Source organism: Martes martes (assembly GCF_963455335.1).
Source record: "Martes martes genome assembly, chromosome: 7".
Lineage (NCBI taxonomy): Eukaryota > Metazoa > Chordata > Mammalia > Carnivora > Mustelidae > Martes > Martes martes.
Window position 1 is genome coordinate 45,675,833 of NC_137894.1, and position 23,496 is coordinate 45,699,328.

A 23,496-nucleotide genomic window follows, 5' to 3' on the forward strand; every position below is an offset into this window, starting at 1 on the left:
CCCAGCTGGAAGTGGCTCCCACTTTGGCCAGGGTTCAAGGCTCTGCTCCCAACACTCCCCATCTCCACCCTGTATGTGTCAAGGTACTCAGCTCTATTTCTGAGGCAGTAATTCTGATTATGTTCTCGAGGGACTCTAGCCCCCTCTAAAGGCCCTCAGGCCATTGATCTTTGGGTCTGGCAGACCTGGGTTTAAATCCCAGCTTCCCTACTTACACTGTGTGCCCTTGGGCAAGTTAATTAACCATCCTGGGCTTCTGTTTACTCATCTGTAAAATAGGACTAGTAATACCTATTAAGGGAAATGTTGTGGGAATTAAGTAAATTAACACATCAAGGGCTTAGGACAGTGCGGCCCCCTATTACTAGGAAGACTTTTACTGGTTAGTTCAGTGCAAGTGCCCACACATAGGTCGCCATCGAATCACAAGGCTCAGCATCCAGTGTGCTCTGGAAACTTGGAGGCCCCCGAAATACGCCATGGATGTCAGGAGCCCACACTCAACGTTTGCGGGTCAACTCATATCCAGAACCACAACCACAGATAAAGCCTAGGGCAGGGCAGGGCACAAGAAAAAGAGAAATATATGTATACATGCACCAGCTTCCCCTCGGTGCAGGGAGCACATAAAAAGATCCCTCCCCTCTCCATCCGGAGAGGCACAAGGCCCGTGAGAGGGGTGACGCGCCCAGGAAGCTCTCTTACCTGCCCGGGCTGGAGAACCAGCCACGTCCCTGGGCAGGTTACCTACTTGGAGACTCAGTTTTCAAGTCTATAAAATGAGAAGCTTGGACCAGATGAGCTCCAAGGCTAGTCCCTCTGCTCTGGATGACTGTGGTCCTGCTGGAGGCTGGGAAGCCTCCAAGGTCCTAGCTAGGGGGAGATCTGCAGGGTCTTTTGCTGCAGCCTGCAACTCAGGGAAAGGGCGAGGACTCTGTTCTCTCTCACGGTGGTCTGCCCCTCCTCTCCATTTAGGTGGTCTGGTCTCCGTCTGCCCACCCTAAGGCCCTGGAGCCTCTCTCTGGTCCCCCCTTCACATTCCAATGGCCTTGGGGCAGCAGCCAGACCAGAAAGTCCAGTTCCTGCCCATTATCACTGCTTGCATCTGAACTGCAACCCAACACCAGCATTCCAGAGAGCGGCCTGGGGCTGCCCCCACCACCCACCGTGGTCAGTGTCCAGGCTCAGAGACAAACCTCAAGCAGGGGCCAGTGTTCTCAGATTCCTCCCAGGGAAGGTCTGTCCCCAGGGGGCTCTGGCTTGCTGGGGAGGCCATGGACCATTTCCATGGGGGTCATCTTTAAACCTTACCCTCTCCGTCTCCTCTTCTTGTCTCTTTGCTCTGTGCCCAGGACTGAGCTTCTCAGGGGGCTCTCTCTCTCTCCCGGCAAAGAGAGGATGGTGGACACAGGAGTTGCCACAATTGGAGAAACAGGCAGGAGGAAGGATAGAACAAGGGAGAGAGGAGCAGCGCGGGAGAAACAAGGGCTGAGGGCAGTAAGTACAAAGATGTTAAGCATGACCCCACAGGAAGGCAGAGGTGGAGTGCAATCTGTGGGAGAGTGTCAAAGGAACCAAGATCCAGAGACGGGAGAGAGAAAAGTGGGTGGGAGAAGCTGGAAGGTGAACCTACTGCATTACATTTTTCTCCCCCTGCCTGAATTGGGTGGGTGGCTGGCTGGCCGTAGGCCATACTCCCCACTCCCTCCATCTCCCTGGGGTCTGGGGTCTGGCCAGGAGCTCCTCCTGCTTGCCCCTCCTCAGGCCTCTGCTCAACCCCTGCCTTTCCACCTTCACTGGTCCCAGTGGCACGTGCCCAGGCACCCCTTCTCAGGAAGCCACTGGGACTGCTCCCATCTGTCTTCTGTCCTAACCTTATACTTGAGGGCAGTCACAAGAGTTGGGTTAGCATTTCTTGGAGGCGGTGAACAAAGTTGGGGGCACCAGAAGCAAGATGAGAAATCAAAGAGTGATCCTTGGTGGGGGTACGGAGCCACGCAGGCCAGCGGGCTCGGACAGCAGTCAGACTGTTGGCACTGCCTAATAAATAACTAAGAATATGGAGTCAACTCCCAAGGTGCTCCCATGCCTGCGAGCCCATGAGGTGAGCCGCCACCCTCCACCGGTGACCTGGGGATTATCTCCCTCTTCTCTCGCTTCAGCTGGCTGAGTATCACTCCTTGTGGGACCTAAACATCACCAACCATTGTCTCTTGGCCTGTGCCTGTTCTGTCCACTCTAGCCTTCCAGTCTGGCCACAATGCCCAAGGGAAGTGCTTGGAGAAGAGAGGGACCCCAATCCTGGGCCCCATACACCTCCTTCAGGCACACACCTGTACGCTCAGGTCCCCACACAGGTCCACGTGGCAGCGCACACACACTACATGTCTCTCCATTCCTGGGTGCAACAAGGCTATGGTCAGAGAAGCTTTGGGTGCCCTAGGTGAATCACACAAGACAGACATTTTTTGAATTACTTGGTCCAGTTTAAACAAAGACAGCTGCGAGCAGTTTGGTTTTCCATCCCGCATGCTCTTCTGTTCCATTCTACTGTTTTTGAAGCCTGTGTAGAACAGCCTTCAAGCTGCTGTGAAAAGTCTCTCACTCACACACACACACACACACTCACTCTCTGGCTGGCAGGGACTCTGGAGAGGAGAAGGAAAGGCAATACAAGAAAGCCAGGAGTGAAAAAGTCCTTTCTCCCTGGGGGCGGGGAGGGGACAGGGGGTTAAGGGGGGCTGGGGGCCTGTTTCATTTGCAGGCTGCAAATGCCTCTCCTATTCACGGGCCCACATTCCCAGCCAAGGCGCCCGGCCACGGACAATGCCGGGAACAGGAACAGAGGAGATTTGCACATTGTGTTCAAGGGGCCAGCTGGCTGCCTGCGACAGTGGAGCCAAGGTGTGGGAACCAGAAGCATTCGACTTCCACATTCGAGTCCTGTGGGTGGGGGCGAGTGGGGCCCTCCCCCCTCAGCTGGGGCCAGTGTGGCTAGGGACAGGGACCTCATCCAGCCAGGGACTGAAGTTCAAGGCAGGAGACCCCGAGACCCACACCTGAAGGGTGCCAAGTGCTTTGGTCTCCGCCTCACACCCCATGTGGCCAGGAAGAGTCTCAGGTCCTCTGCAGATAAACACCCAGCAGCAGCCGCCCACAGTCGTGCCGGGTGTGATCTGTTCCCCCGCCGACCCGGCCCGCTCCCGAGCTTCTGCTCCTCTGAGCTATGCTATCAATTACAAGGCCAGGAGAGACACACAGAGAGAAAGCAAGGGAGAAGCAGCAAGAGAAACAAGGGAGAGCGAGCTTTGCACCCGCAGGGCAACATGTTCATTTAGTTTTTACCAAGCTCCACAGGCAGGGGACGTGAGAAATACAAAAGCAAAGCCCTTTAGGAACCTGAAGTCTAGTTGAGGAGACAGATGGAATATCCAGCCACAAAACAGTACTTAACAATGTAAGCAGCCATCACTGAGGGGAAGCTTGAGCCTGAGTGCCACAGGCTGTGAATCCACCCCGCCTTAGCAGGGGGAGAAGAAACTGATTGGCTAAGGGACAAACAGGGGCAAGAAGAGACTGAGAAAAGGCCCAGCAAAGGCGAGCATGTCCCGAGGACCGGCTGGATGGCAAACAAGCCTTCACACCTTAGAGCAGACAAGAACCTGAGCCCAAGCACCCACTTCCACAATGAGGAAAGCAAACCCTAGAGAGGGCGAGTGACTTGCCTAGAGCCACGCAGGAGCCCGGTGTCCAGGCAAGCGCCCTTCCATCACACCTCACGGCGGCTAGGGACTGTCCGAGGAGCGTCAGTGGGGTATCAACTGGCATGTGGAAAGGGCCTGACCCTCCCCCATTTGCACCTGACTCTGGTATAGTTACACGTGAGCTGCGGGAAAGGAGAGCCGGCCTCTGCATTGTCAGCCCGTTCATCACACCAGTGACATTTCTGCTGCGACACCTGCTTCCTGCTCCACTTGGTAGGCAGATGTGTGTGATTGAGAGGCAGTTGGTGGGGGCTTCCGCAGGGACACTTCAGCTGAGCTGCCCTTCAAGGAGGAGAGAGAAGCTTGGGCCCCATATACCAGGCCTGAGTGTCCAACCTCCAGGTGACACAGGCCTCTGGGGTTCCCAGCCACTGCACCAGGAACCGCTTCCCTCCAAAGCCCACTGCCCTACCCTGAAGCACTTTGGGGTCCCCTCGATACACTGAGCCCCCCCCAAACTGTTCTCCCCATTAGCTCCAGCCCAAGGTTCTCCTGCCACCGCCCCTCACCCCCCAGCTCCGAGTTGGTTCCACAGATCTGGCTCCAGACCCTGATCCCAGATCCACACAACCACGGATCTTGCTGCTAAAAGTGGGTTCCAAGTAGCTGTTTAAACTGCTTTCCCTCAGGTGGGTTGAGAATGAATCAGATTTTAGAATGGGTGCCTGAGGGTCTGAGAAGTTGGTGGAGGCAGCAGGAGACTCCCCCTTGCCCCACCCCACAGCCTCTTCCTAGGAGTCTGGGCTCACCAAGGGCCTTCCTGGAATGGGCACAAGAGGAGCTTAGAACCCGCATTTCTCAGAATAATAATGTTAATATTTGAGGAACACTTTCTAGGTGCCCTGCACTGTGCTGAGTTCTTCACCCAGACCGTCACAGGTAATCCTTATAACATTCTTTGTTGGGAAGTCCTATTTCCCCATTTTGAGGTTAAGGGGTGCCCGGCTGGCTCAGTAGGTAGAGCACGCAACTCTGGGTCATGAGTTTGAGACCCACACTGGGTGTAGAGACTGCTAAAAAATAAGTAAACTTAAAAAAAGTAAGTGTAAACAACTTGCATTGGAATTTTAAAAGATAAAAAAATATTATATCTAGAAAATAAAGACTCCAAAGAGGTAAGCGACTTGCCCACGTCCATCCAGCAGGGGGCAGTAGCTTCTGCAGTTTACCCTCACAGCCACTGCTGGGCCTGCCCTGTGGGGACAGCCCCAGGCTGACAGGGAGGCCATCCTGGCTCTTGGAGGACTGGGCCACCATCCAGATAGGCTGAACCTCATCCTAAATTACTGGTCAGTACCTAGCACTGACAAAACTACTTAATGTCTAGAGGTCAAGCCCCATGCCAGGTTTTTACACCCAATCTACTCATTTCATCCTCCAACAGCCTTAATAGGCTGATAGGGTTATGACCATTTTTTCAGATGAGGGCTCAGGAGGATTAGTAACTCATCGGTGACTGGCAGAGCTGGGGTTCAAACCCATCTGGGTTTGGTCCTGCACCACATTCTGCCAACCTCACTGTTGCCCACACACCCCCACACCAGAGATGGTGGATGGCCTGGGGGGTGGGCTCTGCTCTAGCACCTGTGAACCAGCAGGATCCATCAGTATCACCTGGCCTTTGGTGAGACATGCAGGACCCCAGGCCTTGGCCTAGACCTACTGATTCAAAATACAAATTTTATCAGGTTCCCCAGGTACTTCATGGGCACAGTAGAATTTGTGAAGTCCCGCTCTAGATCACATAGATCTTTGCTCCGATTCTCCAAGGGGCATAGGACCAGGAAGTGAAGGGGGGCCTGAGGGGGTCTGCCTGAGGGGACTTAGGGCTGGGTCCCCCAAGCATCCCCCCTCCTTGTATCTAGCCCATCTTTTTTTTTTTTAAGATTTCATTTTGGGGGTGCATGGGTGGCTCAGTCAGTTAAACATCCCTCTCTTGATTTCAGCTCAGGTCATGATCTCAGGGTTGTGAGACTGAGCCCAGTTTGGTGCTCACTTCAGATTCTCTCTCTCAGGGGCCCTGAGTGGCGCAGTTGGTTGAGCATCCGACTCTTGGTTTTGGCTCACTTCATGATCTCAGGGTCTTGAGATCAAGCCCCACATCAGGCTCAACACCAAATCTGCTTGAGTTTCTCTCTCTCTCTCAAATAAATAAATAAATCTTAAAAAAAAAAAAAAAGATTCTCTCGCCTTCTGCCCCTCCCCCCACTTCTCCCTCTCGCTCTAAAAAAAAAAAGGTTTTATGTATGTTTGTATGTATTTGAAAGAGAGATTGTGGGGGCGCCTGGGTGGCTCAGTGGGTTAAGCCTCTGCCTTCGGCTCAGGTCATGATCTCAGGGTCCTGGGATCAAGCCCCGCATCAGGCTCTCTGCTCAGCAGGGAGCCTGCTTCCTCCTCTCTCTCTGTCTGCCTCTCTGCCTACTTGAGATCTCTCTCTCTCTCTCTGTATCAAATAAATAAAATCTAAAAAAAAAAAAAGAGAGAGAGAGACAGAGAGAGAGAGACTGTGAATGAGAGGAAGAGGGAGAGAGAACCTGAAGCACTCTGGACTGAGCACAGCCTGACCCGGGGCACGATCCCACAACTGGGAGATCATCACCTGAACTGAAACCAAGAGTCAGATGCTTAACCGACTGAGCCACCCAGGCACCCCAAAAGATTTTATTTTATTATTATTTTTTAAAGATTTTATTTTTAAGTAATCTCTACACCCAACGTGGGGCTCAAACTCACAACCCCAAGATCAAGAGTCACATGTTCCATCTACTGAGCCAGCCAGGTGCCCCATTGCCCATCCCTCTTTGGGGTCGTCCAGGTGCACAGACTTCAACAGGTGTGAGGCAATGCACATGTTCCCACTGGGTCAGGTGACACACATACCCTCCCAGGGGCCCTCCACAGGGATGGCAGAGGGTTTCAGAGGCTAACCCGGCTTCAGCCCATACTCTGAGGCTTGGGAGAATCCCCAGGCCCTCCCAGGAAGGAGTTAAAACAGAACAAGTTACTCTCTGGCTCCAATAATTCCACTCCCTGGTAGATTTCCCTGGTGTACTTCCTAACCGAATCCCAGTGAGGGAGAGAGTTGGGGGCTGGGAATAGAGTCAGGCAGTTTGCTTTCGCTGGCAATGTCTGTAAAATCACCTTTCGATGAAGAATGCCGTATTGGCTCCCATGTGCCTCCTGTATACTAGGCAAATCATGGGATGTGTCAGTCCTTCCAACCACCCCACAAATGTAGGAGTATATGCACATTTCACAGGTGATGAATCTGGCCCACAGAGAGGCTAACTTGTCCGGGTCTGTCTCATTATTAACAAGTGTCTCAGTTTGCAGCCTCCACACCCCAAGCACATGGAACTGCAGAGCAGAGAAACCAGACATGCCAGAAGCAGGAATACTCTTAGGACCCTGAGCCACTCAGTCCTAAAAAGGAGATGCTGGGAACAGAAGCCACCAAGGAACCAGCGTGCAATGTAGCCCAGCCTGGTCAGGGCATCTTTCGATGACAGCATCTGAGGCCACTGGGATGGAAGAGGGGGCTTTTTTTTTTTAAAGATATTTATTTATTTGACAGAGAGATCAAAAGCAGGCAGAGAGGCAGGCAGAGAGGGAGGAGGAAGCAGGCTCCCTGCCCAGCAGAGAGCCTGATGTGGGGCTTGATCCCAGGACCCTGGGATCATGACCTGAGCCAAAGGCAGAAGCTCTACTCCACCGAGGCGCCCCCAAGATGGGGCTTTTCTAGCTGTGGCCTCTGGCCCAGAGCTCAGAGGCCCCAGCAGGGCTCCCCCCACAGACCTGGGCCCCTGTGTGCCCTACTGGTGAATCCGCTGGGTAGACTGTGTGTCTGTGAGTCGTGCTGAGCCTGCTGATTCCCCATCAGCCCCCAGGGAGCAGGCAGGAGAGGCAGGGGCTCCAGAGGGCTCCTCACACCTTTCAGCAAGGCACCCTCCCATGTCACACAACATCTGCAGCGCTCGCAGGCACACAGGCAGGGAGTTATTACCAAAGGAGAAAACTCAGGCAGCTAATCAGCTTTGGAGGTTTCTAGGGACATCAGCTTGTGAAGTGAGAAAAGGAGATCTAGCCACCCGGTTGCTTGGTACCCAAGCATTCCCCCATGGGGTCACAAGCCTTGCAGGGGAGAGAGAGGCCATATCAGACCGCTGGTGCTTAGAGGCAACCCCCCAGCTGTCCCCAGGACCCCAAAGGATTAACCAGGCTGACCTCACCCACTGGCCCTTCCCCCAGCCCACAGCTCAGTTTCTTATACTGTAGGAGTTTAAGGAGACCAGACATCTTGAAGGTATTACCATTTATAGAAAAACACATTTACAATTAGCTATATATAAACACCTGGGATTTATCTCCCAGAATTCTAGGCTGGCGATGTAGGGGCCAGAGCTGACACAAGCCGGGGACAGTGTGGGGATCCTCTCCCCAAGAAATCTTACTTCTCTCCCCAGCAAATCTTGGGGGCCCCGCCCTGCATCCACGTCCACGCTTCCCTTCCTCATACCCCGCCATCTGCTGAGAGGCCGCACCAGCCTTCCCTGCACCGCCGAGGGCTGGCGTGGAGGGGTCGCTGAGCCAGAAGTGATTGGGTCTCCAGGTCCAGGGCTGCCTCCCAGTGAGCTCCATATGGGGGCCTGAATCAGCCTTCTTTAGAACAAAGGGGCATCTTCAACTCAGTGAGAGGCCTCCTGCCTCAAAACGATTCATCACTCACCAGCCATTCCGAGCAACTGGGCAAATGCCCTAAGAGCCAGGAGGAAACTGGCAGGCCCTCAGCCGGGGGAGCAGCGGCATGCCATGGGAGTTAGGCAGGACGGGTAGGGTTCCTACTGCCCAGACTGCAGCCCGACTCCTCTGCCTACTGCAGTGTCCCGGGATCCCTCTGCCTCTTAGTTTTCCCATCTGTCAAATGGGGGCAAAGACTGCCTGTCTTCTCCAGGCCATTGTGATAACTGAACGTTCATGCAGAACACCTAGGGGACCCAGCACACAGCAAGGGCTTGGTTAGCGTTAGCTGGAATTATACAGGGCACCTGAGTGACTCAGTTGGTTAGGCAGCTGCCCGAATTCCCCTCGGGTCATGATCTTGGGGTCCTGGGATGGAGCCCCGTGTCAGCTCCCTGGTCAGCGGGGAGTCTGTTTCTCTCTCTGCCTCTGCCCCTTGCTATCCCCGCTTGTGCTCGCTCTCAAATAAATAAGTAAATAAATAAAATCTTTAAGAAATAGAATTATTACCAACACCTTTAAGGTGTAGCCTCTTGAAGCAGCGTCTTTGATGGACACTCCCCCAGAAGTACGAAGTTGTAGGGTAGAGAACTACCTAGCACTTGCTAAAACTTTCGCCTTCTCTCAAGAGCAGTGGTTCTCAACCCTGACACACACCCTGCCTCACATCCCCAGCTTGCCCCCTTCAAGATCCATAGATCATTCTGGCTTACACAACCACGAGTATGCACAAATTAAAGAACAACAGAATTTTTGCGGGACAGGGCAGTAGAACACAGCCATCATTTCATCTCAACTACTGGTGGTCGATCAGTGTAAGCAAAGCACAATTCTAGAACTGAAACACCCCGCCTGGCCCTTTCTCTCCCGTGCAAAACACATCAGATGTCAAGTCACCACAATGTGCACTTTAAAGACTTACAATTTTATTGTCAATTATCCCTCAATAAAGCTGAATTTTTTTTTAAAGAGGCACAATAGCATGAAGGTGAGTGGGAGTAATGTCATCATTGTGATAACCTTGAAATTAACCTACCATATTTTTTGTAAAATGAATTGTTGACAAGCTTCCGAATATCATTATCCTACCCAAAAGATCTGAAAGTCAGCACATAATTTAAAATTGCATATAGCCAAATTGCCCTTCAAAATTCTCTTCAATCCCCCATAAAGTATGACAGTTGTTTCCTGAGACATGAGCATCCCACTCGATGGACTGGGATGCTCCCAGTGCAGCCACATGGAAGCTAGGACACACCGAGCCAAGAGTTGGATAAAGCTTGCTCTCTTTCTCTCCCTCTCCCCCAGCAGTATTTGGCTGTATTCTTGCCGAATCCCATTCCAGTCAGTTAAATGAGTACAGGATATAATTCCACCGCTACAAATGACTACTATGTACGTCTCAACTGACCCATGCTGAGAAATCAGTCCTCCAGAAGGCTGCAGAAGAGGGAATTGCTTCCCCTGACCCCAACCCCCGGGGGAAGACCCTGGATCCCCAGTCTAGGAAAAAACGGTAAGGGGTGTCCACTTACTTGCAGCCTGGATTCGAGCCTTCCGGCTGACCACGAGTCCAAAGCGGTTCTGAGCCACACACTCATAGTCACCCTCATCTGAGGGGCTCCCTCCCCGATCCAGCCGGAAGTGAGGGAGCATCAGGGACCCATTGGCCAACAAGGTGGCGTGGGTACTCTCCAGCAGCTCCACTCCATTCTTCCTCCAGGTGATTCTCACTGGAGGGGTCCCCTCGACCCTGCAGCCAAGCACTACAGGCTGCCCAGGAACTGCAACATCATCACTTGGCTCCATAGCAAAGGCCAGTTCGGCAGAGTGGCCAAGACCTGTATTGGGCGGGGGAGATGGAAGGAAACGGAGAGGTTAGTGTGAACTGAACAGGCAGGAAGAACTTCATACACAGGTGGCCCAAGTTCCCAAAACTGTACACCCACCCCATCTTTCAGTAATGTCAGTAGAAATCTCTATTACATATATAATTTTATGCATTAGAAAGTGCTGTCTTATGCAGTACCTTTCTCAATCAGCAGACCATCTCAGAGAGAGATATTATTTGTACGGTTTCCTCCTTTTACAGACAAGGGAACTGAAGCCCAGAGATAATGAAACAATTTGTCTAGGGTGTCACAATTCATAGTAACACACCCGAGATCCAAAAGTAAGACTGATTCTAACATGGCTGCTACCACTTCTATGATCACTCTGGCTACACACGGCAGCCTCACAGACTTTCAAGGTCAAAGTGTTCAACCTGTCCTAGCGTCCCATTCCTCATCTGATAGGTACAGGTTAGGCAGTGGGCCAGCCCCACTGCCTCTGCCCTAGGGCACTCTATGTTTTGGTTTATGTGGTTGTTTTGCCTTTGTCATAAGGAGAACTGAGGGGTACCAAGCGTCAACTCAGAGTTCCCAAAATTCAGGAAGAGGAAGGTTTGTAGAACCCTTACTCCGACCGACCTCACCGCTCCTGTAGAACAAAACTGAGCTGGAAGAAAAGGGGAACAAGGAGAGAGGGAAGAAGGTGATTGGGGAATGAGGGGGAAGCCCGACAGGAAGGACAAGAGCTCCAATCCCAGGCGTGATGCCAAGTTCCCAACTTCTCCAACGAGCAACTTACCAGACCAGTTATCACCTCACTCCGGGAGGAATGAACCCACCTGGTCTGACAGGGCAGCCACAGACTCCCTCGTCCCATTTCTAGGGAACTAGCGATCCTGGAGCTGGCCCCTCCCCAACAGACCAGCGCCCTCCCTGGTTGGGGGAGACGGAAAGTGGGTGGGGAGAAAGGAGGAGGGGGACCCGCCTTACCGACGATTCCCCCAGCCACAGGGATATGTAATAATTTAAGACATTTGAGGGTCACAACCTTTCAAACCCCTACCCACGCTCCCCCTGCCCTGCATTTCAGCCGCTTCAGCCCCCAACCCAACCCCGGTACAGCAGTCGAGGAATAAAGTTTCTCCTAGATGCGAACGCGGTATTCTGCTTCTCCTGAGCGGAGAGGAGGGAGAACACCGCCTAGATCAGCTTCTGTGGAGAACCTGGGGTGGGAGGGGAAGGGCCTAGATTTGCGCTCCCCTCCCGAGAGATGGGCCCATTACAGCCCCTGAGGGAACAGGGTGGTGGTGACGCAGCTCTGGGCAGCAACGCGGGCAGACCCCGAGCCCGGGGTCAGGGGCGCTGTGCCCGCGCACCCTCCCGGGAAGGGCGGGCACGTGAGCGTCCCCGAAGCTCGCTCCCTCTCGGTCGGCTTCTCTTCCCCTGCCCCAGTCGCGCGGTCTCCCTCGGGTCTCCCCCTCCCCACGCGCGGCCCGCCGGGACTCTGCCTCCTCCTCTGCCTCGGTCTCCGCCGAGCACTCCCGGTGCCAGGGCCAACTCTCGACCCGGGACGTGCCCGGTCGGACCCGCCTCCGTGCCCCCGCCCCCCGCTCGGCTGCGTTCTGTCTCGGCCGCCTCGGGCTACTCTGGCCCGCAGCCGGGCTCCGCGCACCCCGGCCCGCCCCCTCGGACGGGACTCGGCCCTGAGGTGCCCCCCTGGTTCGCTTCTCCCTCTCCCCAACTCCCGCCCGCCCGCCTCGCTTCTGCTCTGCGGCGCTCCGTGCTCCTCGGTCTGGGCTTGCGTCCCGCCCGAGTCCCGGAGCCTCAGCGCCCCGAATCGGAGTCTCTCCTCGGGGGCCGCGTCCTCAGCATCCCCCTGCCGGCCTGGCCGCCGGCCTCGGGGCGCTCTTCCCCGGCTCCGCCCCGTCCCGCTCGGCTTCCCTTCTCGGACAAGTCCCTCCCGCCCCGGGTCCACCCGCAGGGTCCGCGCCGCTCTCCCCAGTTCCGCCCCCTCGCGCCCACCTACTCCCCTCTCGCCCTTCCCGGGGCTCGGTCCGCGGCCGCCCGGGGCGCTCACCGTCGCTCGGCGCGGGCAGCAGCAGCGGCAGCAGCAGCGGCAGCAGGAGCCGGCGCGGCGCGGCGCGCGGAGCAGCCATGGGGCTCTCGGTCCGCTCCGCTCGGCGACGCGCGGCTCCGGGGCCTCTGGCGGCTCACAGCGTCCCGCGGGGTCGACGCCGGGGCCGGGGCCGGGGCTCCGGCCGGGGCCGAGCCCGGGCGGCGGCGGGCTGGGGCCACATGCCTGCCTAGGAGCGCCGGGGGCGCAGGGGGAGCGCCGCTTGCGCCATCTTGCACCCACCCCGGCGATCTGTCAGCCTCGCCCGGGGTGCGCGCTCCGCACTCGCACCGCCCGCGCCCGCCCCGCCCTCCTCTCTCCGCCCGCCGCCCCTCTTCCCTCCCCTCCCGGTCCCCTCCCCCAGCCCCTCTCCCCGGAGGCCCGGTCTGGGGAACAAAAGAGCCGGCGAGCGCTTTAAGCGGCCGGACATTCCCGGCTGCGCGGCGGACGCGCCCCCTGCGCTTTGAACTGTGGCTGGAGCGGCCGGCGCGGTCCCGGGCTACTGCCCCGTACCCCCTGCCCGCGGGCCAGCCCCGGACTTGGGGGGCCGGGGAAGTGGAGAGAGCCAGCAGACTGTCAAGTGGGTCCGGGCTGCGGAGAAACACGCAAAGCCGTGGGGTCTGCTCTGACCCACTCTTTCTGCTGCACCCTGCACCACCGAGTCCAAGTATATGTTTTTGAGATAATCGCCTAAAAGCTGCACAAACTTGTCAAAGGTTCGGTTTTCCGTGGTTTCTGGTCCTACCACCCAAAGGCTAGGACGTTTAGCTGCAAGACTGGCCTCTCTAAACTACAGAGTTCTGGCATTGAGTGGATCGGAGGTGGAAGGGGTAGGAAGGCAGCTTCCCCCAGGGCTCTGGGACAAAAGTCACGTGGGTTCCGACCCCCAGTACTGCTTGCTGTCTAGTCCAGCCAACCCAGGCAGTCACTCTCAGAGGTCATCTGAGAGATAAAGATAATCCTATCTCTCCTGCTCCTTGCCAGGGATATTTAAAGGACACGGGTCCTAACAAATGACCTGGTATGTCGAAACTCCCAATAACATTTCTATGTCACAAAGAAGACTCTCAATGTTTCATGTGTCAGAACACATGAGCCAAGGAGTGCACGAATTTTCGGAAAGATAGGTATGTATTACCTCTTAGGAGATACATACCCATGTTAACACTCAGAGATCTTGAATCTTGGCCACTCATTATTAAATGATCTTCTGTTGAGTCCGGCGTGATGAGCTAGTTCATCTATTCCGTTCTAAGATCAGGAGATTTAAAGACGGTCCTCTTTGCCTCACTCAGCCATTTCTTCCACCAGCATTGGACTGGGATGAGGAGGAATAACTAGGTTTCTCTTTTGATACCAACTCTGGAATCTTGGAATCAGGAGTGTTAACCATCCATAAACCTAACTTTGGTGCAGATGAGTAAAAAAGTGCAGGCCTCCAGAGATCAGATAAGTTTATTGCTGATGCGGTTTGCCCAGCCCAGGACTCCTGACTCTCCTGTAGCAGCTGGAAGATGAGTCTAAGAGGCAGGACTTGAGGTATATGAGTGAGCCATGGGAGGCAGTAGAGAAATTCAAGGTTGGGGGACACACCCAAACCCCAAACCAATTTCACCATGAGGAGGGGCAGGAATGATGGGCCTCCACTGGCCATAAGAAAGGGAGCGAGGGGGGCTGCCTGGGCCCAAAGTCCTGGACTTCCCTCCTGCAGGGCTTGAATTCTCAACAACCCCTTCTTGGCTTGTCCTAGACTCAGAGAGGTCAAATTTGTGTCCTGAGTTGCTGTCATTTTAAATTCATTTTGACAAGTGTTTAATTCTTCTTTATCACAACCCTTGGTCTGAGAGTGATATGCAAATAATGGCTATTCGCCTGCCTGCAGAATGTGCAGTATCTCTCCCTGTGATCTGTCAATTAACACGGGTCTGGCCCATCAGCCACTTTAGGGGTGGTCCCAGGCAGGGCAGCCTCTGGTTCGTGGTTCCCTCAGTAGAAAAGCATGCTACCTACCAGGCTCTGGAAAGATCTTAGCAGAGTGTCATCCTGAGATGCATGTGGGGCATGGGTATGGAGTTTTGCGTGTGGCTGCATGCCCATGTTTGAGTTAATGGATCCAAGGGTGTTTGTGAAGGTGAGTGTGTGTGTGCGTGGGTCTCTAAGCTTGTAGGCACAGTGTCCATATGTGTTACCATGCAGCTGTGAGCAACTCTGGAGACCAGAGTTACACAGAAAAATAGTTGTTAAGGCCAAATCTCTGGAGTTGCTCATTCACTTCTCCTTTGCACCCAAGAAAGTTAAAAAAAAAGTCTGTGCCCAGTTGGAAAGAGATTCCCCCCAGAAAGCCTATAAGTTTGCAACCAAAGAAAGCATCTTTCCTAAGTTTAAGTCTGTTTCCTAAGAGCCTGCTGAGGGAGAAGGGTGGTCTGGTTCTTTCCCATGACCACCTGCTCTCTACCCTCAGAAACTCAGCATTTCCCAGCCTGGCAGGAAATACACTCTCTAGGACAGAAAGGCTGAGGAAATTCTAGTCATTCCACATTTTTGGAAAATAGTTTATTAATTCATTATAGAGACAGATACATGATCAATGCCTTGGCTTAACACTAAAGAATATCATATTTATGAGGAGGAAAAAATGCTGGAAAAAAGAATTAAATAAAATAGCACAAACTAAATACTGACAAATGAGCAGGTACCGATTACACTTGTCATGCATCAAGAAAAGGAAGGTTTCTAAATGAGACTCAAAAAACATAAGGCATCGATGGTAGGTGACAAAGGGATTAATACCCTGTAAAAGGCCAATGGACTCTTTTCTAATAAAAATACTGCTACAAAGACACAAACCTAACACTTCCAAATTACCCAGAGCCCAAATAATATATAATGCTAGTGAGTAATGGCCACTTTCTTATCAACTGTGAGTTATAGGCAGATACCAGATTTATTACTTATTTGCTTTTGAGAAACAATTTTCCACCCAACCTAATGGGTTATAAATTGTCTCATTTGCAGCTATTTAATTTAAACCAGAACCTCAGTGCCTGTTAAACAAGAACATGAAAAATGACTATGTGGTGTAATGCTAAGAGCCTACTGTTAAAACAGCCATTTGATTCAGGGCAGTTTTTTTTTTCCTCTCCCTTTTGGGGCGGAGGGGAGGCGCGGGGGTGGGGGGTGGTGGCGGTGTGGAGCAGAGCAAACCAGCAAAATAAAAAGAGGCTTTTGACCTTCAGAGCAATGGCAAAACACAGACAGTGGCCTCGGCCATGGTGATGCTGGATGCCACAGGAAGAGTACAAGCAACAATTCCATCTTCAGGGAGCTACAAGCCAGCAGGAATAATCTTCGCTCTCCCGGCCCTGCTGGAGCAGGGAGGGGAGGGAGATGTAGGTGCGGATGTCAGGCGGGAGTGACACCCGAGTGTAATAAACACAGATGCTGAAAGGGTCTGAGGGAGCCGCAACTCTGCTTGAGAGACATGTCACCATTAAAAAAAAAAAAGAAGAAGAAGAAGAGGGGAAAGATAGACTGGTTATTTCTAATTTGGCCCAGAAGCCAGAGTTAACCCTTGATGTGCTGATCAATTAAAAAAGATGCATTTAGGGAGAAAAGCCCCCACATCCTAAGCTCCAAGGAGAGGCTGGGGTGCAAAATCAAATAAATGACCTTGTTTTCTCTACACAGGAAATAGAAGTCCAGCTTGTCCCTGTGTGACAGGTCAATGGAAAAGGACTTTAGGATTGAATTTAAAGGAAAAAAAAAACCCAACAAAATGAAATGAGCCAATTACCCTTGTCCTGTGCAAAGGCCTCAGTGCCAGCCCCCAAAGGGTGAAACTCCCCTCACCCCTCATCCATCAGCTCCTGTTCCAGGTGTGCAGAGTGGGAGGGAAGCTGCTGGGCTGTGGTACCCCCCATCCCCACTCTCCTTCTCCCCTTTCAGCTTCAGCTGGGAAGGAAAGGCCCACACCCCCTCCATCCAGCAACCCTGCCTCCCTGCCTCAAAGGGAGAAGTCACATTCCCCATTCCCTGTCTCAGAAGTCCCCCTGTGTGACTTGCATCACCCAACCCCAAGGAGAATCCTCCGACCTTAATCCCAGGGAGAAAGACACAAGGGAAACTGGAAGATCTTCCCCTAAGACAGGCAGTCTGCCTGGGGCAGGGGCATATGGTGGCACAAAGAGAAGAGGGGCAGGAGGATGGCCGGTGACATGGGTGGCGGACACAGAAGTCAGGCTGTGGCCTCAGAGCAGACGTGAGGTAGTCATGTTGTTAGGGAAGGGTGCAGAGATTGAACCCAGGCAGGTGAACCACATGACGCGGTCAGGGAGAGGGGTGGGAAACAGCAGAGACAGGAGAGAGAGAAACAGCGGAGTGGACAGGAAAGTGGATCCCAGAGGAAGAGCAGGGCGGAACTGGGAGCAGGGGGCTGACTGGAGACAGAGCACAAGAGGAATGGAGGGGAAGGGAGGACAGGAGAGCCAGGGCAAAGGATTTCCAAAACCAGGCACTTCCCAAATGACAAAACGAAATGCAGAGTTGCTCTGAGGGGAGCCCGAATCACCCTCTCAGTTGGGGCAACAGGGACAGGGGCGATGGGTAGTGACACCAGCGATGGGTAGTGACAAGACCAATGGGTAATGACAAGACGAAGATGCTAGGCAACCAGAGCCTACTGCACTCAGCCCAGCCAGAAGGGGAAATGGGCCGGGGCTGTCTTTGTCAGACAGGGCATTGCAGACACTCTCAGAGTGTGTAATAAACAGCTGGGTGACGGAGGTGGGATGCCCACAGGGCTAGGGACTAACCACTCTGGGGCACTATCTTGACCTGGAGGATCACTTAGGCCACAGGGACCTCTACCTGGCCAAAGTCTCCCAGCTCGCCAGCTAGTGCATACATGTGCACGTCACATAGAGCCATGCCTCACAGGTCCCTCCCAAAGGACAGGTGCCAGAGTGTGGGGGGAGTGGATATTCCCATTTCTTCCCCTCCCCACAGCCACAGCCCCCAGGGAGGCTTCAGACACCGTGACGATGCTCAGAAACTGCAGGTACATGGGCATACCTACTCGGCCACAGGGGCCGTGTCCCATGATCCATCCTAGCCTGCCCCAAACTGCACCCTCTAGGGGAGCTAGGCAGAGGAGGGGACTGGGGCTCTGGGCAGGCCTGGGCTGGTTCCTGGCGGGCAGGGGGCCTTTGGCTGGCAGCTGCTCCCGGGGGCCTCCTCCAGAGCCTCACTGGGCTGGAGGTCTGGGTACGGATAAGAAGCACTGGCTGCCTCTGGCAGGCAGGTGAGTCTGTCTGGCCCAGGGCTTGCCTGCTCACACCCTCCCAGCTCCCTGTCCAGCCAGTCTACCCCTTGCCCTAGATCTGTGACTCCCGAAGGGAGGGCAGCAGCCTCTGGAGGCAGGGGGTCCTCAGGCTCCAGGTCTTGGAGGTGGAGGTCAGGGTTCCCTTTGGATGCGCCGAAGTCGGAGTGGACGATGACTTCAGCCTCCACCTGATTCCTGCAGGCTGGGGGCGGCTTCTTCCTACCGTTGCCCTGGTCAGAGCCGAGAACGTAAAGACAGGGTGACCATCGCTGAGAGTGAGCATCAGAAGAATGATCAACAGGGGCGCCTGGGTGGCTCAGTCGGTTAAGCACCCAGCTCGTGGTTTTGGCTCAGGTCATGATCTCCTGGGTCCTGGGACTGAGCTAGCTTTCGGCTCTGTGCTCAGTGGGGGGATCTGCTTAAAGATTCTCTCCCTCTGCCCACCCCCAATCTTTCTTTAAATAAATATGTCTTTTTTTAAAAGTGGCCAACAGGGGCACCTGGGTGGCTCAGTGGGTTAAAGCCTCTGCCTTCGGCTCAGGTCATGATCCCAGTGTCCTGGGATCGAGCCCCGAGTCGGGCTTTCTGCTCAGCGGGGAGCCTGCTTCCTCCTCTCTCTGCCTGCCTCTCTGCCTACTTGTGATCTCTGTCAAATAAATAAATTAAAAAAAAAGTGGCCAACATACTTGGGGCAGAGAAGGACTGACCCCTTCCCCCAAGCCCCAGAGCACAGCGACTGCTGTTCTCCAAGAGATGATGATCAGGCCTATGTGAAGGCAGGGGGAGAACGGAATACTACCCATTTGCCTTTGCCCAGAGTTCCAAAAGTACCAGATTTAGTCAGAGCCTCAGTGCGTAGGAGGAAGGGCAGAATGCACTCAATCCAGGCCCTCCCTCAGATCCATGGTAATATTGCTGGGACCCACTAAGGCATCAGGAGAGGAGCGACTGTCTTTAACCCAGGTGAGACAAATCCCCGCAAATTGTCTGCCCCCCACACACCCACCTTCGGAGGCTCCAGGGGCCCCCTACCTAGAATTCCATCCCCATGGAAGTTATCATCAGGGGTCACGAGAAAACTCACTACTTGCTCTTCACAAACACAGAGCCTCTTCTCTCCTTTCCTCCCTCTCCCTCCCAGGACACTGACCTTTATGGCATCATACACCAGAGCCTGCAGCAACAGTGTCTGCCCCGTTCCAGCAGGGGGCAGCAGAGCCCGGGTCAGGGAAGGCATGGCACCTGCATGGGGCAGCTCACAGCCTGCCCAGGAACCTGCCCAGCTTGGCCCACCTGGCTGAGCCCAGGAGATCTGCGAGGGGAGAAAGCATGGGAGCACTGAGGGCTTGGATGGGAGAAGGGAGACTAAGAGAGGGAAGTAGATGGAGACTCTTGGCCTCCTGGCCACCTCCCTGCTAAGGCTCTGGGGAGGGACCAAGAGTTTGGGGATGAACATGAGGATGGAGAAGTCCTCCTGCAGGACAGCCCAGTACCACAGAGCCTAGAGGTGTCCAAGCCAGGCAGGGTCTCCTTCACCACAAAGGCAGGGAAAGAGTGAGGAAGCACACAAGGGTTTGAACAGGCTCCTCAGAGAAGTGCAGGAGGAGCTACCATTGCCGGTGTGGAAAGGACCTGCCCTACGTGAGCCCACCTTATCCAGGTCCTGGTCTCACTTGTCCTTCATACTGGGGAGGGCTGGGGCTTAGAGGTTTCTCCAGCTCGCAGGATGAGGAGGGTGGTGTGGCCAAATTGAGTTACCAGCAAACAGTCCACTGCGGGCCCTTCCCTCCTTCTGTGAGAACCAGGATGACCTATTCTGCCAGGAATGGAGGCCCATCTGCTTCCCTACCCTGCCAACGTTTTCAGGGAGGAAGGAGAGAGAGATCCTTTTCTCCTGCAGCTGGCCCTGAGAAAGGGAGGGGGAGGGCGGAGGAGCGTCTCTAAGGGGTCACACGTTGGACTCTTGCGCCCCCTGGTGTCCTGTTTGGGAATGAGTCGTAGTGTGGGGCTGTAACCCACCCAGGCTCCAGGCTTACCTTTCTCTTCGAGTGACCCCGGCAGTCTGAAGCACCGCCCCCCATAAGGCTGTGCACTTCAGCCCTGTCCTCCATGTCTGAGGGCGGTGGAGACCAGTCCTGGGGACGGGGGTGCACAAGGGACTCCATTTCATGGGCAGCTGGGGGGCTAGGAGGGCCAAGGCGGGCTCGAGAGTACAGGGCGGGGTTCCCAGCGTTAGTTGTGGAGGACAGGCCTGGGAGGGCTTCCCTGGAAGGAAAGACAGAGAATCGGGCAGAGTGGTCAGAAAGGGGTGGAGGCAGGCCTGGGGTCTAGTCCCGCCTATGACCTCCAGCAGGTTCCCATCCATCTCTGGAATTTGGTTTCCCTGTCCAGGCAATGATTAAGAAACTAGGTTCAAAATAGCTGTGACACTGCAAATGGGACCTTTCCTCCTCCCCTCCCCGCCCCACCCCCCAGGTCCAGGTATTAGGGGTCTCTCTTTCCAAGACGCTGGCAGTGACAGAGGCAGTGAGAGAAGACAGCTCGGCCTATGCTTGCCCTTGCTGAGGAGGTAGGCCGGGGCTCCCTAACCCACTCCCCATTCTCATGAGGACATCAATCCTAATTGCTTCACCCCAGAGTCTTAGCTTCAGTGGGGCCTCTGGGGGTACCTCGCAAGTCATGGCCACTTTCCCTACCCTCTCATCTCCGCTGCCCTTCTGGAAGTTTCTCTTCTCTGCAGGCAGACTGGCTCCTTCACCCACCTGTGGGGACTGCGGCGCAGTCCGGCACACATGCAGGCCAGGAGGCAAAGGAGGCCCAGGCAGACACCCACTATGATGCCTGTGACTGAGTGCACGTCCAAGGAGTCTGGCAGGAGACAGAGAGGGGACAGAACAGGTCAAAGCCAGGACGAGGTCCATGGTTCATAGATCAGGATTTTTCTTTCTTTTTTTTAAGATTTATTTATTTAACAGAGAGAGAGAGAGAGAGAGACAGCAAGAGAGGGAACACAAGCAGGGGGAGTGGGAGAGGGAGAAGCAGGCTTCCTGCTGGGCCAGGAGCCCGATGTGGGGCTCGATCCCAGGACCCTGAGATCACAACCTGAGCCGAAGGCAGACACGTAATGACTGAGCCACCCAGGCGCCCCAATAGACCAGGATTTCTATGGCTTCCTCAGGAGACCACCGGCCTGAGTCTCACCCTCTAGAAACAAAATCTTCTGCTACAAAAAGGGGTCCACCACTCCCTCTCTGACTGTCCTGAACTTCCGGTCCCTCTCTGTCAACCTGGCCTCCCAATAAAACACACTAGGGCTGGTTTCGTGAGTGTGCCACAAGAGTGGTCGCATGGGGCCCACACTTAGGATGCCATGCTTGGTTTAAGGTTCGGCTATCACCATCTTGCAATTCTAATTTTTTAATAAGGGTATCACATTTTCATTTCACCCTTGGCCCTGCAAATCACATAACCAGTTCTGCTGCCCTCTCCCACCCCCTAAAGTTCGTCCCCTCTCTAAGCCAATCCTCCAATCAAAGCACTCTCCCAAAGAACTAAGCCAGTCTCCCATAAATCTAACCTCTTGACTGAACAGCCACTGAACTACCCCCTTCAGATTTGTCCTCTGCCCACCAAACCAGGAAGCCAGCTGTCCAAAACAATGAAAGGGTAGCTGTGCCCCGGGGCGGGGACCTGGAAGAGATGACTTTAGAGGTTAACTCCAAGGGCCTCAGAAGACCTCAAGCTGTCCCAGGGTGGACCCACTCTTCCCTCCCTGCCCTCATACCTGAGAGCTTCTCCTGGAGAGTGATAACATCCTGCAGGCCAGAGAAGGGCCCAGGCCCCACCTCTGTGCGTGCCCCCATCTTGAAGAAGTACCTCGTGTCGCTCTCAAGGCCATGCACCTCAGCGCTGAAGATGTTTCCTGGAGGCAGGGGAAAGCAAGGAAAGCAGGGCTGGAGGGTTGGGGGCATGGGAGCAGGATGAAGGGACAGCCTGGAAAAATGGGATTAAGAAGGTCTGCTGTCCCACCCAGGCACAGCTTCTACCTGCTTCTCCCAGACAGCCATGGACCAAACCTCAGCCACACTCTCACCACTAGTCCAGCCCCTGGAGGGGTTCGAAAAGGGAGAGCGTGGGGAAGTTCTTGCTAAGATGCCCTGGGGCGGGAGCCCTCACCCTCCGTGGTAAGCAGGGTCCACTGGTGCTCGGGCTGGGTGTGGTTGTTGCTGTAGAGGATGAGATACTCCACGATCTCCCCATTGGGCTCGGTGGGGGGGCACCAGTGCAGTCGAACGGTGGATGGTGTCAGGGGACTCAGGCGCAGGTCAGACGGGGGCGTTGAGGGCCCTGGGATACAGGGGAGGAGATGGGGAGAGGCACCGTCACTGAGAGCCCCAGCTCTGGGGGCAGCCAGGAGACAGGGGCGTGAGGACAAACCACAAAGCAAAATGACATCTGATCTCTAACTGAGGAGTTTCTGGAAAACATTTAGCAGGGGAGAGGTGTTCGCTACCATTCCTCCCCTCCCAGAAACACTTTTTCACTCCTTGGAGCAGATCTCAACCTTCCATACCCCAATACTTCCAAAGCTGGAGGACACTATCTGGTATCCAGAGACCTGGGGTCAGAGCTCAAAATTTTCTGGAAGGCTTACATTTCATTTTGAACTCCCATGCTGTTTCTCCTCTAGTCCATGGTAAAGTTTAACATAAAGTAGTGTTTAAAACTATTTATCATTGAAAGTTCCTGCTACCCACAGACCTTCCCGTAAAATCAGTTGATGCCCTGTATAGCCTTTGTCTGTGTTTGCCCCTGACACAGTTTCTAAGGGTCATGGGCATCCCAGTAGAAGTACAACCTTTGTGGTTTTGTTTTTAGAGAAGAAACTGATCCTGGGGTAGGGGTGACTGAGGAAGGAAGAGAAGGAGAAGTAGGGACACAGGTGAATAGTAAGTTGGAAGGGGACAGAGATTTGGGGTTTCAAGGCTTCAAGGCCCAGCAGAGGGTGGGATGGGGACCCACGGCTCTAAGGCGTGAGACAGCCACAGCATCACAGGCTGGCAGAAGCCTCCTCGCCTCTCACCCTCTCAGCTCTGGTCCATCTGCAAAAGGAGAAAACATCCCCATCTGTCGCACAGCCAGAGGTGCTGGGGAGCCAATGACACAAAGCCTCTTCTGAGAAAACATGGGGGGCCCCCCAAACTCCTGATGCAGTTTAAGACCATAACAACTGAAGTGATAGGCGGGTGGGAGACAACCTGTAAGCAGTTTTTTCAAGAGCAAATGCCAGCGAGTGCACGGCTTTTGCACCCCATCCCACCCAAGACAAAGGTCTTCTGTCCATGGGAAGGGGAACAGTGCTAGGGCAGGCAGAACCAAAGAGCCTCTTCTAGGAAAACAGAAGTCCATTCGTCTTGGAATGCCATTTCCAGAGGTTCCAGAGTCACGGGCGTGCACAGCGAATGGTTCCATCCTTTTATAGATGGGGACACAGAGGCCCAAGTGGGAAGGGACCTGCCCAAGCTTCCCTGTGTGTCGGGCAGGATGTAGAATCCAGCCTCCCTGACCCGGCCCCTTGTCACCAGCTCAGTGAGCTCTTGGCAGTCTCATACAAGAAGTCCCTCCTCTAAGTCTCATTGTGTTTAGGAGTAAGTGATTAAGACCAGCACAGGACTGGCGGCATGAATGGAAGCCAGGGATAGACAGAAATAGGGTTTTGAGGGACATGTC

The 23,496-nt window shown here is 54.4% G+C and overlaps 2 protein-coding genes across 4 annotated transcripts in view; both read right to left on the minus strand.

Annotated features, from left to right (window-relative positions):
- IGDCC3 (immunoglobulin superfamily DCC subclass member 3) overlaps positions 1-12,489 on the minus strand; it is a gene marked incomplete at its 5' end in the record, with an annotated part of 40,747 nt that extends 28,258 nt beyond the window's left edge. For both annotated transcript variants that reach the window (XM_080808442.1, XM_080808441.1), the window contains 2 exons: positions 10,037-10,342; positions 12,411-12,489. In XM_080808442.1, the coding sequence (XP_080664568.1) occupies positions 10,037-10,342; positions 12,411-12,489 (385 nt within the window). The remainder of the gene's footprint in view (positions 1-10,036; positions 10,343-12,410) is intronic.
- A 5,096-nt stretch (positions 12,490-17,585) lies between these two features.
- The window catches only part of IGDCC4 (immunoglobulin superfamily DCC subclass member 4), a gene marked incomplete at its 3' end in the record, with an annotated part of 37,143 nt that continues 31,232 nt past the window's right edge, over positions 17,586-23,496 (minus strand). For both annotated transcript variants that reach the window (XM_080808839.1, XM_080808838.1), the window contains exons 15-20: positions 21,943-22,113; positions 21,551-21,688; positions 20,529-20,634; positions 19,803-20,031; positions 18,917-19,078; positions 17,586-17,996 (exon numbers count right to left, since the gene is read on the minus strand). In XM_080808839.1, coding sequence (XP_080664965.1) covers positions 17,586-17,996; positions 18,917-19,078; positions 19,803-20,031; positions 20,529-20,634; positions 21,551-21,688; positions 21,943-22,113 — 1,217 coding nt within the window. The remainder of the gene's footprint in view (positions 17,997-18,916; positions 19,079-19,802; positions 20,032-20,528; positions 20,635-21,550; positions 21,689-21,942; positions 22,114-23,496) is intronic.